Source organism: Bos indicus x Bos taurus, chromosome 15 (genome assembly GCF_003369695.1).
Source record: "Bos indicus x Bos taurus breed Angus x Brahman F1 hybrid chromosome 15, Bos_hybrid_MaternalHap_v2.0, whole genome shotgun sequence".
In the NCBI taxonomy this organism is placed as follows: domain Eukaryota; kingdom Metazoa; phylum Chordata; class Mammalia; order Artiodactyla; family Bovidae; genus Bos; species Bos indicus x Bos taurus.
This window is the reverse complement of record NC_040090.1, coordinates 77,461,146-77,476,893: the sequence shown is the minus strand read 5'-3', so window position 1 is coordinate 77,476,893 and position 15,748 is coordinate 77,461,146. Positions and strand designations below refer to the sequence as shown.

General features: G+C 36.6%; 1 protein-coding gene across 5 annotated transcripts in view; it reads right to left on the bottom strand.

Moving 5' to 3' along the window:
* The window catches only part of CEP126 (centrosomal protein 126), a 140,386-nt gene extending 126,700 nt beyond the window's left edge, over positions 1–13,686 (bottom strand). For all 5 annotated transcript variants that reach the window (XM_027563919.1, XM_027563918.1, XM_027563920.1 and 2 more), the window contains exons 1-2: positions 13,311–13,686; positions 6,422–6,541 (exon numbers count right to left, since the gene is read on the bottom strand). In XM_027563919.1, the coding sequence (XP_027419720.1) occupies positions 6,422–6,541; positions 13,311–13,438 (248 nt within the window). In that variant the 5' untranslated portion in view covers positions 13,439–13,686. The remainder of the gene's footprint in view (positions 1–6,421; positions 6,542–13,310) is intronic.
* Between the last annotated feature and the right edge of the window lie 2,062 nt (positions 13,687–15,748).

The following is a 15,748-nucleotide window of genomic DNA, read 5'->3' as shown; positions in this document are numbered from 1 at the left end:
TACCACTTATATGTGGACTCTAAAAAATGATACAAATTAACATATTTACAAAACAGAAATAGTCTCAGACATAGAAAACAGATTTATGGTTACAAAAGGGGATAGTGGGAGGGGCAGGAAGATAAATTAGGGGTTTGGGATTAAAATATACTCACTACTATATATAGACTAGGTAAAAAACAAACAAGTTTGTAATACTCAATATTACAGGATATTGAGTACAGGGAACTGCACTCGATATCCTGTAATAACCTGTAACGGAAAAGAATCTAAGAACGTGCATATACGTATAACTGAATCACTTGGCTGTGCACCTGAAACTAACATAACATTGTAAATTATACTTCAAAAAAATTGAAAATGGATAAAAGACATTATGAGAAATTTCATAGATAGGCAGATGGCAAATAAGCACATTAAAGATATTCTGCATCAATAGGCATTAAGAAAATATCAGTTAAACCCACACCAAGATATTATTACACCTTTGTTGTTGTTGCTGTTTAGTTGCTAAGTTGTGCCCAATTCTTTGCAACCCAATGGAACTGTAGCCCACTAGGCTCCTTCTGTCCATGGAATTTCCCAGGAAAGAATACTGGAGTGGGTTGCCATTTCCTTCTCGATACTATACCTTTAGGAATGGCTAAAATACAAAATAGTTACAATATCAATGCTAATGAGGATGTGGAAAACTGGATCACTCTTACACTGCTGGTGGATAGTCACTCTGAAGACCAATTTAGCAGTTTTTTAAAAGACTAAACCACCATATGATCCAGCAATTGTACTCCTTCATTTATTCCAGAGAAATAAAAATGTTCAGTTCAGTTCAGTTCACTCAGTTGTGTCCAACTCTTTGCGACCCCATAGACCGAAGCACTCCAGACCTCCCTGTTCATCACCAACTCCCGGAGTTTACTCAAACTCATGTCCATTGATTCGGTGATGCCATCCAACCATCTCATCCTCTGTCATCCCCTTCTCCTCCTGCCTTCAATGCTTACACAAAAACCTATACATGAATATTCATAGCAGCTTTATTCATAGTAACTCCAAACTGGGAACTACCCAGATATCCTTAATGGGTGAATGGTAATAATCCATTCGATATTAATCAATAATAATCCAGCGATCTGGATGAATCCCAGAGAAATGGGTTGAGTGAAAAAAGGCAATTCTGAATCATACATAAATCATCATATATATAATATATACACTATACATATATATGATAGTATTTATATAATACTCTAGAAATGAAAAAAATTACAAAAATGAGAACAGATTAGTGATTTCCAGGGGATGGGTGTGGGAGGGAAGTGGGTATGGGTATAAAAGGGCAATGTGAAATAACAGAAATGCTCTGTGTCTTGACTATATAAATGTCATTATCCTGGTTGTGAGTCTGTACTATAGTTTTTCTAGATGTTACCACCAGGGAAAACTGAATAGAGAGTATAATGTGATCTTGGGCTTCCCCAGTGGCTCACCAGTAAAGAATACACCTGCAAGGCAGGAGCTGCAGGAGACGCAGGTTCATCTCTGGGTTGGGACGATCCCCTAGAGAAGGGCATGGCAACCCACTCCAGTATTCTTGCCTGGAGAATCCTATGGACAAGAAGAGCCTGGCAGGCTACAGTCCAAAGGGTCACAAAGAGTCAGAAATGACTGAAGCAAGTCAGCATGCATGCATGGGATCTTTCTGTATTTTTTTTCACAATTGCAAGTGGATCTACAATTACCTCAAAATGGAGGCTCAGTGGTAAAGAATCTGCCTGACAATGCAGGAGACCTGGGTTTAATCCCTGGGTGTAGAAGATCCCCTGGAGAAGGGACTGGCAACCCACTCCAGTATTCTTGCCTGGGAAGTCCCAAGGATAGAGGAGCCTGGTGGGGTACAGTCTATGGGGTCTCAAAGAGTCAGAAATGACTTAGCGACTAAACAGTAACAATAACAAAGTTAAATTTAACTTTAAAAAAGAAATTACAGCTATGCAGTAAGGGAAAAAATCTTTTAACAAAGAATTCACCAAGCTAACCAGTAGAGGCTAGTATTGTAAACTAATTAAACTTAATAGCTCAAGGGCAACACAGTAACATAACAGAGTAAAATATTTTGATGCCCATAATAATGATTCAAAGGCATGAAGAAAAGATCAAACACATTTATCATAATCTATATAAAAGATGACAGAAATATGCATTGTAATTTAGATTTGTATTAAAAATGTCAGAATAAGGTTTGCATAATTGATGAGTATTCCTCTTCTGACAATGCTCTTCATGAGCCACCCATAACTGACCCTTGACTCCTACTGACCCTACTACTCAATCCCGACTCTGCCTTCATAGGCCAGCTTCATATCTTCTCTTGCTTAGATTCCCATAACAGCTTTCTACCCCTCCTCTTTGCCTCCAGCCTATGCTTTCAATTCATTCTCTACCCTTTGTTATAATGAGATAAAATATGAACATGAGCATCCATCTCTCTTTTACTCTTTCAACAGCATCTCAGGATAGAGTTTAATTTCTTTAGACTGGCACAAAAGTTATTTTAGTAATGTCTCCTGTCAGCTCTATAGTTTCCTCTCCTGATACCCTTCCACATTTTCCAGTGCCTAAATCACATAAAACTATTTTTTAATGTCTTTTATTTCATAACATTTAAGTTTTTTCACATATTGTTCTCCTTTGCCGCTCAAGTGAGCTAACTCCTCATTATCTAATAAGAATTTACCCTTCCAGGAATTCTTTGTCATGTACTGTGTGAGATGTACTTCCACAGCACCTTGTTGGTGACTCAATTGTAGTATTTACTGTACAGCACTACCATCCTTTTTTTTTTTTTTTTTTTTACTACTTCATTATTAGTAAATAGAAAGCAAGAATGATGCATTTTATTTTTTATCCTCTGGTATATGAAAGGTGGCTCAGATGGTAAAGACTCTGCCTTCACTGTGGGAGACCCACGTTTGATCTCTGGGTTGGGAAGATGCCCTGGAGAAGGAAATGGCAACCCACTCCAGTATTCTTGCCTGGAGAATTCCATGCACCGAGGAGCCTCGTGGGCTATGGTCCATGGGGTTGCAAACAGTAGGACATGACTCAGACTGAGAGACTAACACTTTCACTACACTTTCAAATGTTAATTGAATGAATAAATGTTATCCTTTATAACACGTTCAATAGCTGAAAATAACTTCTAAATATCCTGAATTCCTTTCATTTCTCTTTAATATATTATGAACATATTATGGATAACATGGGCTTCACTGGTGGCTCGGTGGAAAAGAACCCACCTGCAATGCAGGAGACGTGGGTCTGATCCCTGGGTTGGGAAGATCCCCTGGAGGAGGGCATGGCAACCCACTCCAGTACTCTTGCCTGGAGAATCCCATGGACAGAGGAGACTATGGGCTACAGTCCATAGGGTACCAAACAGTTGGACACAACTGAAGCCACTGAGCACGCATGCATGGATAATATATCCAGGGATATTTAAATCTACTGATAATTGGATTTATTTGAATCTGTTTATATTTTTTAGCTTATTCCATACATCTATATATGTAGGCTTGATTAATATGACTTAAATTCCTTAAAGTATAAGTCCTTATTTATTCCAAGGTACAGTTTTCCTGCTTCATGGGGAACTCCATACTCCACCATTCTCACAAATAGATAATGTAGCTACCTCATACTTCATGTTCACCAAATAATTCACCCTGTGATTCTCTAGGTAATTTTTTTTCTGCCTATAGGATATTTAAGGAAGCTTCTTTATTACAGGTTTTAAAGATTCTTCCAAAGTGCCTGACCCTCACCACTTGCTAGTGTTTCCTCTTTGCTTTATTTGGGCAGTTTTCCCCATTCAATCCTTTTCTTTCTTATTATGCCAGTTGGTTATATAGTTACATAGGAGTTTTGTCTGATCATCTGAACTTTTAAGCCTACATACTTACATTATATTGTTTTAAAACTATTTGAATGTTTCTTTCGAGTTCTTTACTTCTTAAAATTTATTTCTATTTAGTTTCCTCATGAAGCCATATTGGATCTGATTATTGACATTTCTAACTTATAATGATGAAACAGATTAACCAAAATTATTTTTTCTCCTAATATAGTATTTAATAATTGGTACTGAATTAGCTATGCTGTTGATGAATAAATGCCTCTTCACTAATTTATCAAAAGATAATTCTAAGTTGAAAATTAAAAACAATGTAGGAAATAAGTTAATATTCTTTAAGTATGTGTATATATTAAAATTACTTGGTCCACAAAGCAGCCTAACTAGAAAGTTATTTGAGGTTGTGTTCCCACAAATTAATATTATAAAACAAAACAAAAAAAGGGATGCTATGGAAGACAAGAAACTGTGGCTCTAATTGCTAAGAGCAATTAAGGGAAGTCTCAGGATGCCTATTGTGATTAGGTCTATGGGTGTATCTATTACAGCAGTAACTACTGGTGGAGGAAGGTCTTGGAGAGAAACAAAGGGGACTTCACTGTATGAATACTGAGTGACAGAATAGAAAACTTAAGAATGCGATAAACACATACAAGAAAAATACTGGCAACAGAAACGCAAAAAATGGTAACAAGAAAATAAAATGTGTGTGATTTTTAGGCAATTAATAAAAGTAAAAAAGAGCACTTGGGGCTATGAAGATCTTTTGAGTACTACTGGGGAGACAGTATTGACAATGTCAAAGTACAAATTTATCTTATTTTGTAGGAAAACACCTAAGTGTTAGGAGACCATCTCTACCTGTAGGAAAAATAGTTTTTCTAAACTCTGACCATAATATGAATAGACACCATAAACTCAGATGATGTAAAGCATACATGGATAGATAATGGCAAGGCCAAAAGAGTCACAATGATAGATATATTCTGAAGTTCAGAAGTGTATCTAGAATTTCGTTCCCTTTATAAAAGGTGAATATAGAAATAAATGATTAGTGTTTAAAAAAACACTTTTATGTGGTTTTACATAAAAACAGGTTTTCTTTACCCATCTGTAGGGCAACAGAAAAGGAAAACATAATGAAATTATACTGGAAAATGTACTGCCTCTTAGAATTTTAAACCCAAAATTTTCTTCTATATTTTCTACATCAGAATTCTTATGGTATTTGATGAGACAAGATAGGTTGGAACTTTATGAATCAAATGCCACATATAAAGCCTGCCATTTCATACAGCAAGACTATTAAAAATGTACAATTGACAGATACTAATTTGTTAATAAAATAAGCTTTAATGTTGAAGCACTACATGACAAATATTTTGTATATGTGTTCTCAACCATTTCTATTATTAAACTTTTTTGCTCTACATAATAATTCCTTGAAATACATAGTATTAATTCCAATCATAAATGAGAAACTAAAGCTCAAAGAGCTTAAATAACTTGCTCTAACTGATGGAGCTAGGATTTTAACCTAGATCTCTGACTCCAAAGCCAATGACTCTTTCAACATAAGATTATTCATCTTTATGGAACATCTATCAGTGCCTTTTATAAGCTTCAGGAGCTGAAAGGTAGGGGAAAAACAGAAATACACAAATAAAAAACAGAAACAAAATGAAGGTTCATTAAATATTATCAACTACACCAGGCGGTACAGAGCTACTCTAAAGAGAAATACAGTGCCAGAAAAAAATTACAGGTAAACAATTTTATATTCCCCAAATGGGATTTGCAACATATGCCCAATGATGTAGTTAATAAACTCTAGGGATTTTCTGCTATTCAGCTATTGCAGAAATATAAACAAGGGAGAAAGAAACAACAATAAAAATGGCATAACCACTCTGCATTAAAAAATAAACCAGCAATTCAAATGAATTTTGAGAAATGTCAAGCAGAGATAGGCTTGTTTGCATTTGCGTTTTTACTTTATTTAGTTGCCAGTTTATACTAGAAAGCTCTTTTTTTAAAGTGGCAATCATTTATAAAATTCTTTTTATAATATTTCCACCATTATTCATATTTCCCCTATTTTTCTGACTGGATGAATGAGGGAAGTACATACATAAAAATTATATATAAGTGAATAATAATTAAAATAAAATATATTCTATTAGAGCATAAATGCTAATTGGTCACCTTTTATCATAAAATGACACAAAAAATGAAGAATATATTTTATAGTCATTTTAAGAAGTAGATATGACACTAATAAATTCTATACCAAGAAAAGACTGCCTCAGTTACATTTACTAAACTAGATGATACATCATTCTGTGGTGTGGCAGAAAAACAATAAAATTTAAAAGTCACAAAAATTTTGATCAATTTTATACAGAAATCACTGTCATGACTTAGGTTCATAAAATGCTACAAAGTAGAGAAATTATTAATTTATAAAGACTGAGTTTCTATGCTTTTGAATAAAATACAGTTACTTACTTTTTTCTCCGGTTTGACTCCACAAAATATTTACGTGCTCGATTTCGACATATTTTTTGTTGCTGCAGTAATATTTGGCGCTCTTCTTCTAAATTTTTCTCAAAATGAATTTTCATATCTCTAATAACAGCATAAAGTTAAGGACAGTGGTTTACGTCTTTAGTTGAATGAATGTCAGTGCTACCTGATAAATATAATTACGGCCTCATATAATGATGTAATGATTTTTTGTGGAATAACTAGTATGTGTACACATTAGTGTCAGTGTATGACTGGCAGATGTTTTATTTTTTCCTGACTTGATAATAGATCTGAAGATACATCTCATTTTCTTTGAGGAAAAATTAATTACTTTTATACATCATGAGCCTAGATAAGGAGAATGTCTATCTTTTCTTTCATTATACAGATATTTGGGTACTTATTGCTGCTAAGTCACTTCAGTCATGTCCGACTCTGTGTGACCCCATAGACGGCAGCCTACCAGGCTCCTCCGTCCCTGGGATTTATTAACAAGTTGCTATCTTAGGAATGTTGGGCTTCCCATGTGGTGCTGGTGGTAAAGAATCTGCCTGCCAATACAGGTAGATGTTAAGAGACCTGGGTTTGATCCCTGGGTCAGGAAGATCCCCTGGAGAAGGTAATGGCAACCCACTTCCAACATTCTTGCCTGGAGAATCCCATGGACAGAGCCTGGCAGGTTGCAGTCCATAGGGCTGCACAGAGTCAGACACAACTGAAGTGACTTAACACACATGTACATCTTAGGAATGCATGTAGAAAAATGAAAGGAGGTTATATTTCACTAATATAAAGTAGATGAGTTAAACGTTTTGGTCAACATTTTCATGGGATTTTCCAGGTGCCACTGCCTTCTCCAATTCACATTATGAAAGTCATATTAAAATATTAAAAATCAGTTAGCAATATAACTGGGAAAATTTGGTGATTTACTCATAGGTTATAAAACAAACCATCAGGAAAACCATACATAGCAGTGTTTACAAGAAGTTTGCCAGATAAAGAGTATTTTAGTTATCTAAATCATCCATTCATTTGAAATTTATTTCTTTAAATGTTGAATTGCTGTGGTTAACTAATGTCTGCATTTACTCAGCTACATTTCAACTGGCATTACTGAATGCCTTTATCAAGTTTATCATAGTATTTTTCTGTTTTTAATGATTCTGAAGTTTTAAGAAGTGGTCATTGAATTACCATTTCCAGTACCTCATCATTCAGTTTAGTTCAGTTGCTCAGTTGTGTCTGACTCTTTGCGACCCCATGAATCGCAGCATGCCAGGCCTCCAGATGTACATAAGATTGTATTGAGGTTATATATTGAGAGCATGCCTAGTTGTCTTTTTAGAATAAACTATGTTTAAACCACTCCTCCCCCCAAATAAAGATTTGAAATTCTCTTTAAGAGGTCTATTTAATCAAAATTTTTATAAGATATAAATATTAGTGATAAAACAACATATTAAATAATAAGTTAAGCAGTACATAATTTGTTAATTCAAAATGTCTTAATTTTAGGATCCTACAGTGTTTCAGTATCAACATAGTAAAAAAAAAAAACTATCCAATACTATATATTTCAAACCAATCACATTTATTTGAATGTTTTAGTCATTTGAAACTTTGCAAATGGGCACTTTCAATTATGTTGCTATTTATCTATTTTTATGCCATTGGCCATTAATAATTTATTATAAAATTTTGTACCTCACCATAAACAAATACATGCACTTGCATACATGATATTTTTATTTAATGTTTCTTTTGAAGGATTTATAAAATTGAAACAAAAAAAAAAAAAAGGAAGGAATCTGGTTCATTGTTAGCATGGAAAAAGCTAAAGATTTAGCTTCTTCTTCCAATAGAGTAATTTATTAGAAGGAGTCAGACTTCAACAAGATGGCTAACTGCTAAGTCACAACATCTCAGTGGAGGAAAGTGCAACTTCCTTTCAGGGTACCCAAGATCAACACTGTTGGGTGGGAGCAAAGGGAGAAGTTGCTTCGGTTCAGGTGAGAAATATGAAGGAGTGTGATGCACGTGGAAACAGTTGTGTTCAAGGTTTTAACATGCTTGCAGTCTCAGCACAGTAACATAAAGAAAATCACAAATGTAATGTTTGTAATAATGTTCTGACAACTATATGTTAGATTTAATTAAATCTCTCTCTACATATATATATATGGCTAATATATATATATATATAATATTGCCTGCTGAGTTATAAAAAATGCTTTGCCTTTGCATCTCTTCAGAGTATGGTATTCAAATTTAAAAAATATTAGATGGCTGGTTAAACTTTTATTTTCATACAAGCTGTACTGTAAAGGTAAGATACTTCCATAAAAACCATAATTAAATACTTGTTCAAAGAAAGGTTATATATTTATATAAAAAAAAAAACCAACAACAAAACCAAGAAAATTATAGGTTGTAGTATTGGCTAAGTAATACATAATGATTGTAACTTAAAAGCATAGCCTAATATACCCCACCTCATCCTCTCCCAATATAGTCTTTTTCTAATTGTAGCTCATTTAGGTTTTTTCAAATATTGTACCACCACTAATAACTATGAATCATATAACCAATACTCTTGTCAAATTATTAGAGCTATCCTGATTCTTTTTCTTTTCTGTACCTTCTTCTACAGCCTTGACTGTGATGCTCTAAATCCCTTGCCCAGACCAATTCAGTAGTCTTCTAACTCATCATACTACTCCTAAACTTGTCATCCTCCATTTGAACGTCCACAAAATCAGCTAAACACAAATCTCACTATGTCTCTCATTCTTTGCTGTTCTCTAAAATCTCCCTGTTACTTTCATGATAACATCAGAATATAAGGCATCCTATAATCTGGTCTGTTTTTTCATCTTCATTTTTCAACACTTCCCTACATGACTCCTAGCTCAGTCACACTATCATACCAAGATACTTATTAACAGAACAAGCTATGACATAGTATGCCATTATATTTTGGTACATGCTGGCTAACTCTACCCATCCTTTCAGGGACACCTCAAACAGTTCTTACCCTATGAAGCTTTTTCTAACCCTCACTGGATGATATGACACTCTCATGGGTACATCATGTGTATCTCCTCTACATTTCTATAAAATATAATATGCCTGGCATGGTGCTTAGAATATGGTAATGGCATAATAAAAGCTTGCTGAACGATTTCCTTGGAGAAAATTCTCAGCAGATAAACTAAGACAAAAGGTATACATATCTTTATAGCTTTCAGTGTCTCACAGACAAATTGATTTCCAAAAGGGTTATATAAATTTACATGTCATTAGAAATATATGAATATGAGTTAAAACCTCATGAGTATAAGGTAGTACTTTTAAAAAAAGAAAGACCATGTGGAAAGTCAGGTTATAGTATGTATGCATTAGCAAAACAGAAAAATTGTCTTATTTGATACTAATTTTATTTTCCTCTTTGGTGGATTGTTAGTTCAGAGTCACTGGTCATTTACCTATTGAGAACTTCATTTAAAAAATCAATTTCAGTAAATTCTATATAGAATAGTATAAATATTAACCTTCTATCATAATTACAAGTATTTCCTCCAGATAATTCATTTTATTTAATTATACAATTTCCCCTTACACTAAAGTTTTAAATTAACAAGTTATCTTTGAAATATTTTTCATTTGAAATTGGTTCTTGCTTTTCAAAAGGTAAAGTTATTATACCTTCAAGTTATGAAAAATGTGAAAATCTATTTTCTGTCAGTTTTTCTTTACAATTTTGTATTTATTTTTTATGAACCTCCCAGTAGCTCAGATGATAAAGAATCTTCCTGCAATGCAGGAGACCTGGGTTCGATCCCTGGGTAGGCAAGATCCCCTGGAGAAAGACATGGCAACCCACTCCAGTATTCTTGCCTGGAGAATTCCATGGACTGAGAAGCCTGACAGACTACAGTCCATGCCTTTTTTTTTTTTTTTTAAATCAGTTCAAGTATATTTTGGAATGAAGTATAAAGTGTAACTCAAGGTAGAGACAGTGAATTTAGACTACTCTTTTTTAGTGGTTTGAATAATGAGACAGGAGATATTAAAACAGTTCTTATGATCAAAAGGTTTGATTTTTAGTTTTAAGGATAGCCAAGACTAGAGGGTGTTTATAGGCTTTAGGGAAAGAAGGCTATTAGAGAAGAGTTGGAAGTAAATTGTAATAGAGAGTTAGGATAATTTACAATCCAGGGTTACTGAAAAGAGAGGTGATGAAAAAAAGGACATAAGTGAATGGATTCACCTTCTACAGTAAAAGTGATATATATCCTATCAGTGAGCCTGGATAAAAAGATAGGGTAGGGGACTGAGGTTGGTGATGGGAGTAGGATGGTTTGTGTTGTTTGTTGGGAGGGACTTGAGGGAGTTTACGCATCCATTCTCTTATGAAATAGTAAGACAGGGTATTAAGAATGAGGGAAGGTGATCAAGAGCTGGCACAGAAGTTAATTTAAAAGGAACAAGACAGAATTCCGTTCTTGTTCTGGTGAAGCTGAGAACAATCAAAGCACAGCCATCTTGTGACTTTTCTCTGACAGATTTTTTATTATTGAGTGAAGGAGCAGAAATATAGGGTGGTAATAGTTACTGGATGGTTGAGAAAGAAGAACAGGAGTACAAAGAACCAAGGATGTTGTTGAGAGAATATGTGTAGATAATTAAAAAGGGTTAAACTAGGTAGGGAATAAAGAGAGGCAAGGTGGGTGCTAGGATAAAACGGAAGGGGAAAAGACTGGAGATACTTGTGAGAAAAAAGAGGCATAGTGTGAAGGGGACATGAGAGACCTTCCCTCCTTTTTTTGAAAACAAATTTTATTCTATTTCCTTTTGAATTGTTTTAAGAAATTGAAATTATAGAACTTCATCTAATTTTAATTAGATAAACTTCATGAAGTTTTGTTCTTCCATAGCCTTTAGAGTTAGGAAATTCCAACTTAAGTAGAGAAATATAGCCTCTGAGTACTGAATTCATATTTAGAAGTCACATGTAGAAATTTTACCAAGCCACTTCTTATTTTAAGTCTACAGTTCATTTTTTAAAATTTAGTTATTAATAAATTTGCACACCTACTCTGTACCAGGTATCCAATATGAAACATTACAGACACTGAGAATGTACAATATGACACAAGTGTTTAAGTGTTTCTCCACCTAGTAACAATGATATTCTTGATTTACTAGCAAATATATATGTATAAACTAGGAAAAAATGTATATTATATATAATACATATAGATGCATATACACACACACACACACACTAGCAAAAGTTGTTGGATTTTAGCAAAGGCTCAGGGTATCTATTGAAATGATTATTTACAACTTTCTTAATTTTAACTATATATTTAGTATTTAAGTATATTTTTAGTAATACATTTCTTTATAGGAAACCAACATTATAATTCTGGAATTATATCTATTTGGTTTTGTTCATTTGAGGTACTGCCAAATTTATTTCACAACTATTTCCTTTGTTGTATCAACATTCATACCTTAAAAATTTAAAAATATTAAGTCTATGATCATTTCACTAATGAAAATGATGGAAAGATACACCTTGTCAATGAGCCACTTACAGTGCTTCCCTATTTTCTGATTTACAGATAAATCAGGGTCAGTGTAATAGGAGTTCAGGGTTCAATGAAACACAGTGTCAAGGGGGCAGAATCAAATACATACTGAAAGCAATCCGGTTTATTTCAGATTGCACCTTGAGTCAGGATAGTTTTGAGGAGCAGCAAGGGCAAAAGCCAAAGTGAATGGAGTTAATAATGAATAGATGAATCAGAAGCTGTCATTGCAGGTTAGCATTCTGAAAAGTCGACTAAAGCAAGAAAAGATGGGATAAAAGCTTGAGGAAGCATGATCAGAAGAGGGATATTTACCATTATTTAAATAGCTTTGTATGTACCTGTCTTCCTCAGCACCTAGCCAAAAAAGGAAGCACTAAATGAAAATTGCTTGTTTACTTGCTTTTAAAAGTGCAACTCCCAGAACCCGGAGACAATAAGAATGGGAATTAATTTGAAAAGCAGAGACTCTCTGACAAGAATGAAGATGATTACATAGCATCATCACTACCAACCAAGTCCTTTGAGAATACAAAGGTTACACTCTAATTATCATAACATTCTCTGAAGGAATAAACATGGTTTACATATTCTGAAAACAGAACTGTTTAACACTTTCAATTTTCTACAATGCAACCAATAATAATGTCAAAGGTGGGCTAGACCAATTCTTAGGTAGGGACAAGTCAGTGATAAACCAGTGTGAAGGCTCCAGGTCCTTTGCTTCTCATTTTGTCTGTTGTCTCTCTGACAACAGACTGGACAGAGGATGGAAAACAAAACAAATTAACCAACTATGTTAGGCTTTAGCAGCTCTGTAAAATAAAGGAAGTGTTAGGTTAACTCTTAAGACGGACTATTTCAGGAGACCAAAACATTTTATTTACTTGCGGCATTCTTTTCTCCAAGCAGCATGAATTATCAGGAGATGGATAATATGAAGTAAAGAACATAATGGCCTAACTCTACAAGAAAACAATCCCCAGAGAACACGTTTACCTATTTCAAAACTGATTAAAAAAAAAAAAAAATTACCGCAAAGTTGAAAACGGGGGAGATAACAAGGCGGCCGCGAAAGTGGTCCTAGAATAGAAGATGTTATTTCACGTTTAAGGGGAGCAGCGACAGTTGCCGAAGCAAATACCCGCATTAAGATGACTGGCTGGTTTCTCTCATCTAGCATCTGTGATAATGGGAACAGAACAGAAAAAAGATGGGGCTCCCCACTTCCAACACCGCCACCCAGGCAACCACGAGTGGAAGGATACAGGTAGGCGCCAGGTCGGTGACGCCCGCCGCTCAAGCGAGGGCTGACGGGGGCTTTGACTTGGGTGTCCGGGGATTCAGCGCCCAGTCCTGTGACCGCGCTCCGGGCTCCAGGCCTCCTGGTCAGCATCCTTCACCTCAGCGCCGCCTCCCGGCTAGCCCCCAGAGCCGCCCTCATGGCAGCACCCGCTGCCTCCTCCGGCCCTCCCAGCACTCCGTCTCTCAAGCCTCGCGTCACTGAGGCGGGAAAGTTGGCCGCCGCAGCTCCGGTTCCCGCACAACGGCGCTCTGGGCTGTGGTGTCGACGGCAGCTGCCGCAGCGGCGACCTTGCCTGGAAACGGCAGAGGTGGCGACGCCGCCGCCATGTTGACAAGCAACCGACGCCGCGTCCTTCGCGACGGCGACCAGGGTGTGGGGGCGGGGCCCTGGAGACAGCCAATAGGAGGCGCGGACCCCTCCCCGTGCCCCGCCTCCCGCCCCCCGCTCCAACCCCCGAGTTGCCCGCGGGCGGCGGCCAGGAAGCTTGCATCCTCGGGGACTCGAGTCCTCTCAGGAGGGCGTGCTGACTTGTGCCTCGGAACCTGACTCCGTTCCACCTCGCTTTTATGAGGCTGTTTTAGTGGGGGTACTAAGAGTGATGAAAGACAGTGAGATGCAAAAATCCCCAGATATTGGCAAAAGCCACCGTGGGGATTTGAAATGATTTCCTCGGAGGTAATTCAGGGTAGGATTTGTTGTTTAATTACCGAGTGCTGTTGTGTGATTGAAGTTCTGTCTTTCTGGAGCATCACTGTTCCCAATCACCATCTCTTTTAAAAAGCTTTGGGAGTGGAAATTTCCTCTCTCTGCATTCCATCACTCCCTCCCTGATGCTTCTGCCATTCCGTCTGCAAGTCGTCTTCCTTGCCATTTCCCTACTTATAAGGTCTGCATTTCAAAGACTTTTAATGGTGCCAGCCTTGTTGCCAGATTCTGGAAATAGACCATCAAGCATCGGCGGCCAGGAAAGTAGTGCAGATTTAATTTAGTAATCTCCTGGGAAGACATGCCAAAAGAGATCATCATATTGAAACTGTTTCAGGAGGTATGGAAAATTGAATGGATTTTTGAGCCATCAGTTCAGAAGTTTTGCAAGTAAAACATTTGAAAAAAGGCTGAAACTTTTTGTTGGAGTTCATTGTAAAAACACATGTGAGTTCTGAGTATATTTCAGTGTGTTTTTTTTTTTTTTTTCTTTGTGTGTGGAAAAACCTCCCATATTGGAAGCAGAATGTACAAACCAAATGAAAATTACTCACCGAGCATTCAAATGCCTATGTCTTTGTGAATCAATTTGTTCATTTTTAGAGTTCAAAATAATAAACTTTTCCAGTTGAAGCTATTTGAAACAGAGTTTTTGCAAAGTTGGATGCAATGATTCAAACTGGAATGTGTTCTGATTAAAACTGCCACAACAAATCGAGTTTTGACTTAAAACACAAAGCACGTAAGCCCCCTTCAGGACCATGCCAAGAGGATACAATATGTAATCGTGGCAAAGAAAGCCTAACTGTGTACACTAGGAGGATTAGCTATCTTTGCAAATTTTTAACTGACTTAGTCACAGGAATTTACATTGATTCTATTCCCACTGGCTATCATCACAAGTCTGTTCTCTAGAGCCAATTTGAGAGAGAGTAAGCAATGTAGGGGAGTCTTCCCCTGTGGTTCAGTGGTAAAGAATCCACCTGGAATGCGGGAGCCTTAGGAGATGTGGGTTCAATCCCTGGGTAGGGAAGATCCCCTGGAGGAGGGCATGCAACCCACTCCAGTATTCTTGCCTGGGAAATCTCATGGACAGAGGAGCCTGGTGAGCTACAGCCCATAGGGTAGCAAAGAGTCAGACACAACTGGAGTGACTTAGCATGCAAGTAATGTAGGTCAGTAAAGTGCAAATAAAAGTGAATGCTTGCTGTTTGAAGTATTTGGGCATGGTTAGCCTTCCTGATCCAGTACTCTTGCCTGGAAAATCCCATGGACGGAGGAGCCTAGTAGGCTGCAGTCCATGGGGCGTCTAAGAGTCAGACACGACTGAGCAACTTCACTTTCACTTTTCACTTTCACGCATTGGAGAAGGAAATGGCAACCCACTCCAGTGTTCTTGCCTGGAGAATCCCAAGGACGGGGGAGCCTGGTGGGCTGCCGTCTATGAGGCTGTACAGAGTCGGACACGACTGAAGCGACTTAGCAGCAGTAGCAGCAGCAGCCTTCCTGAAAGTCTAGTTTTTGCTATATTATTAGTTTTGTATGTCATGACTTCTAGGCACCTTATTGTTTTGTCACATGGTGTATTAGCATTAAGAAGCATAATTTGGTTTCTTAGTTTCCTACAAATGCTTGCCCATATAATCATTCTTCATTCAAATGTTGCTTTACAATGATAAAGAAGGAAAGAAATTT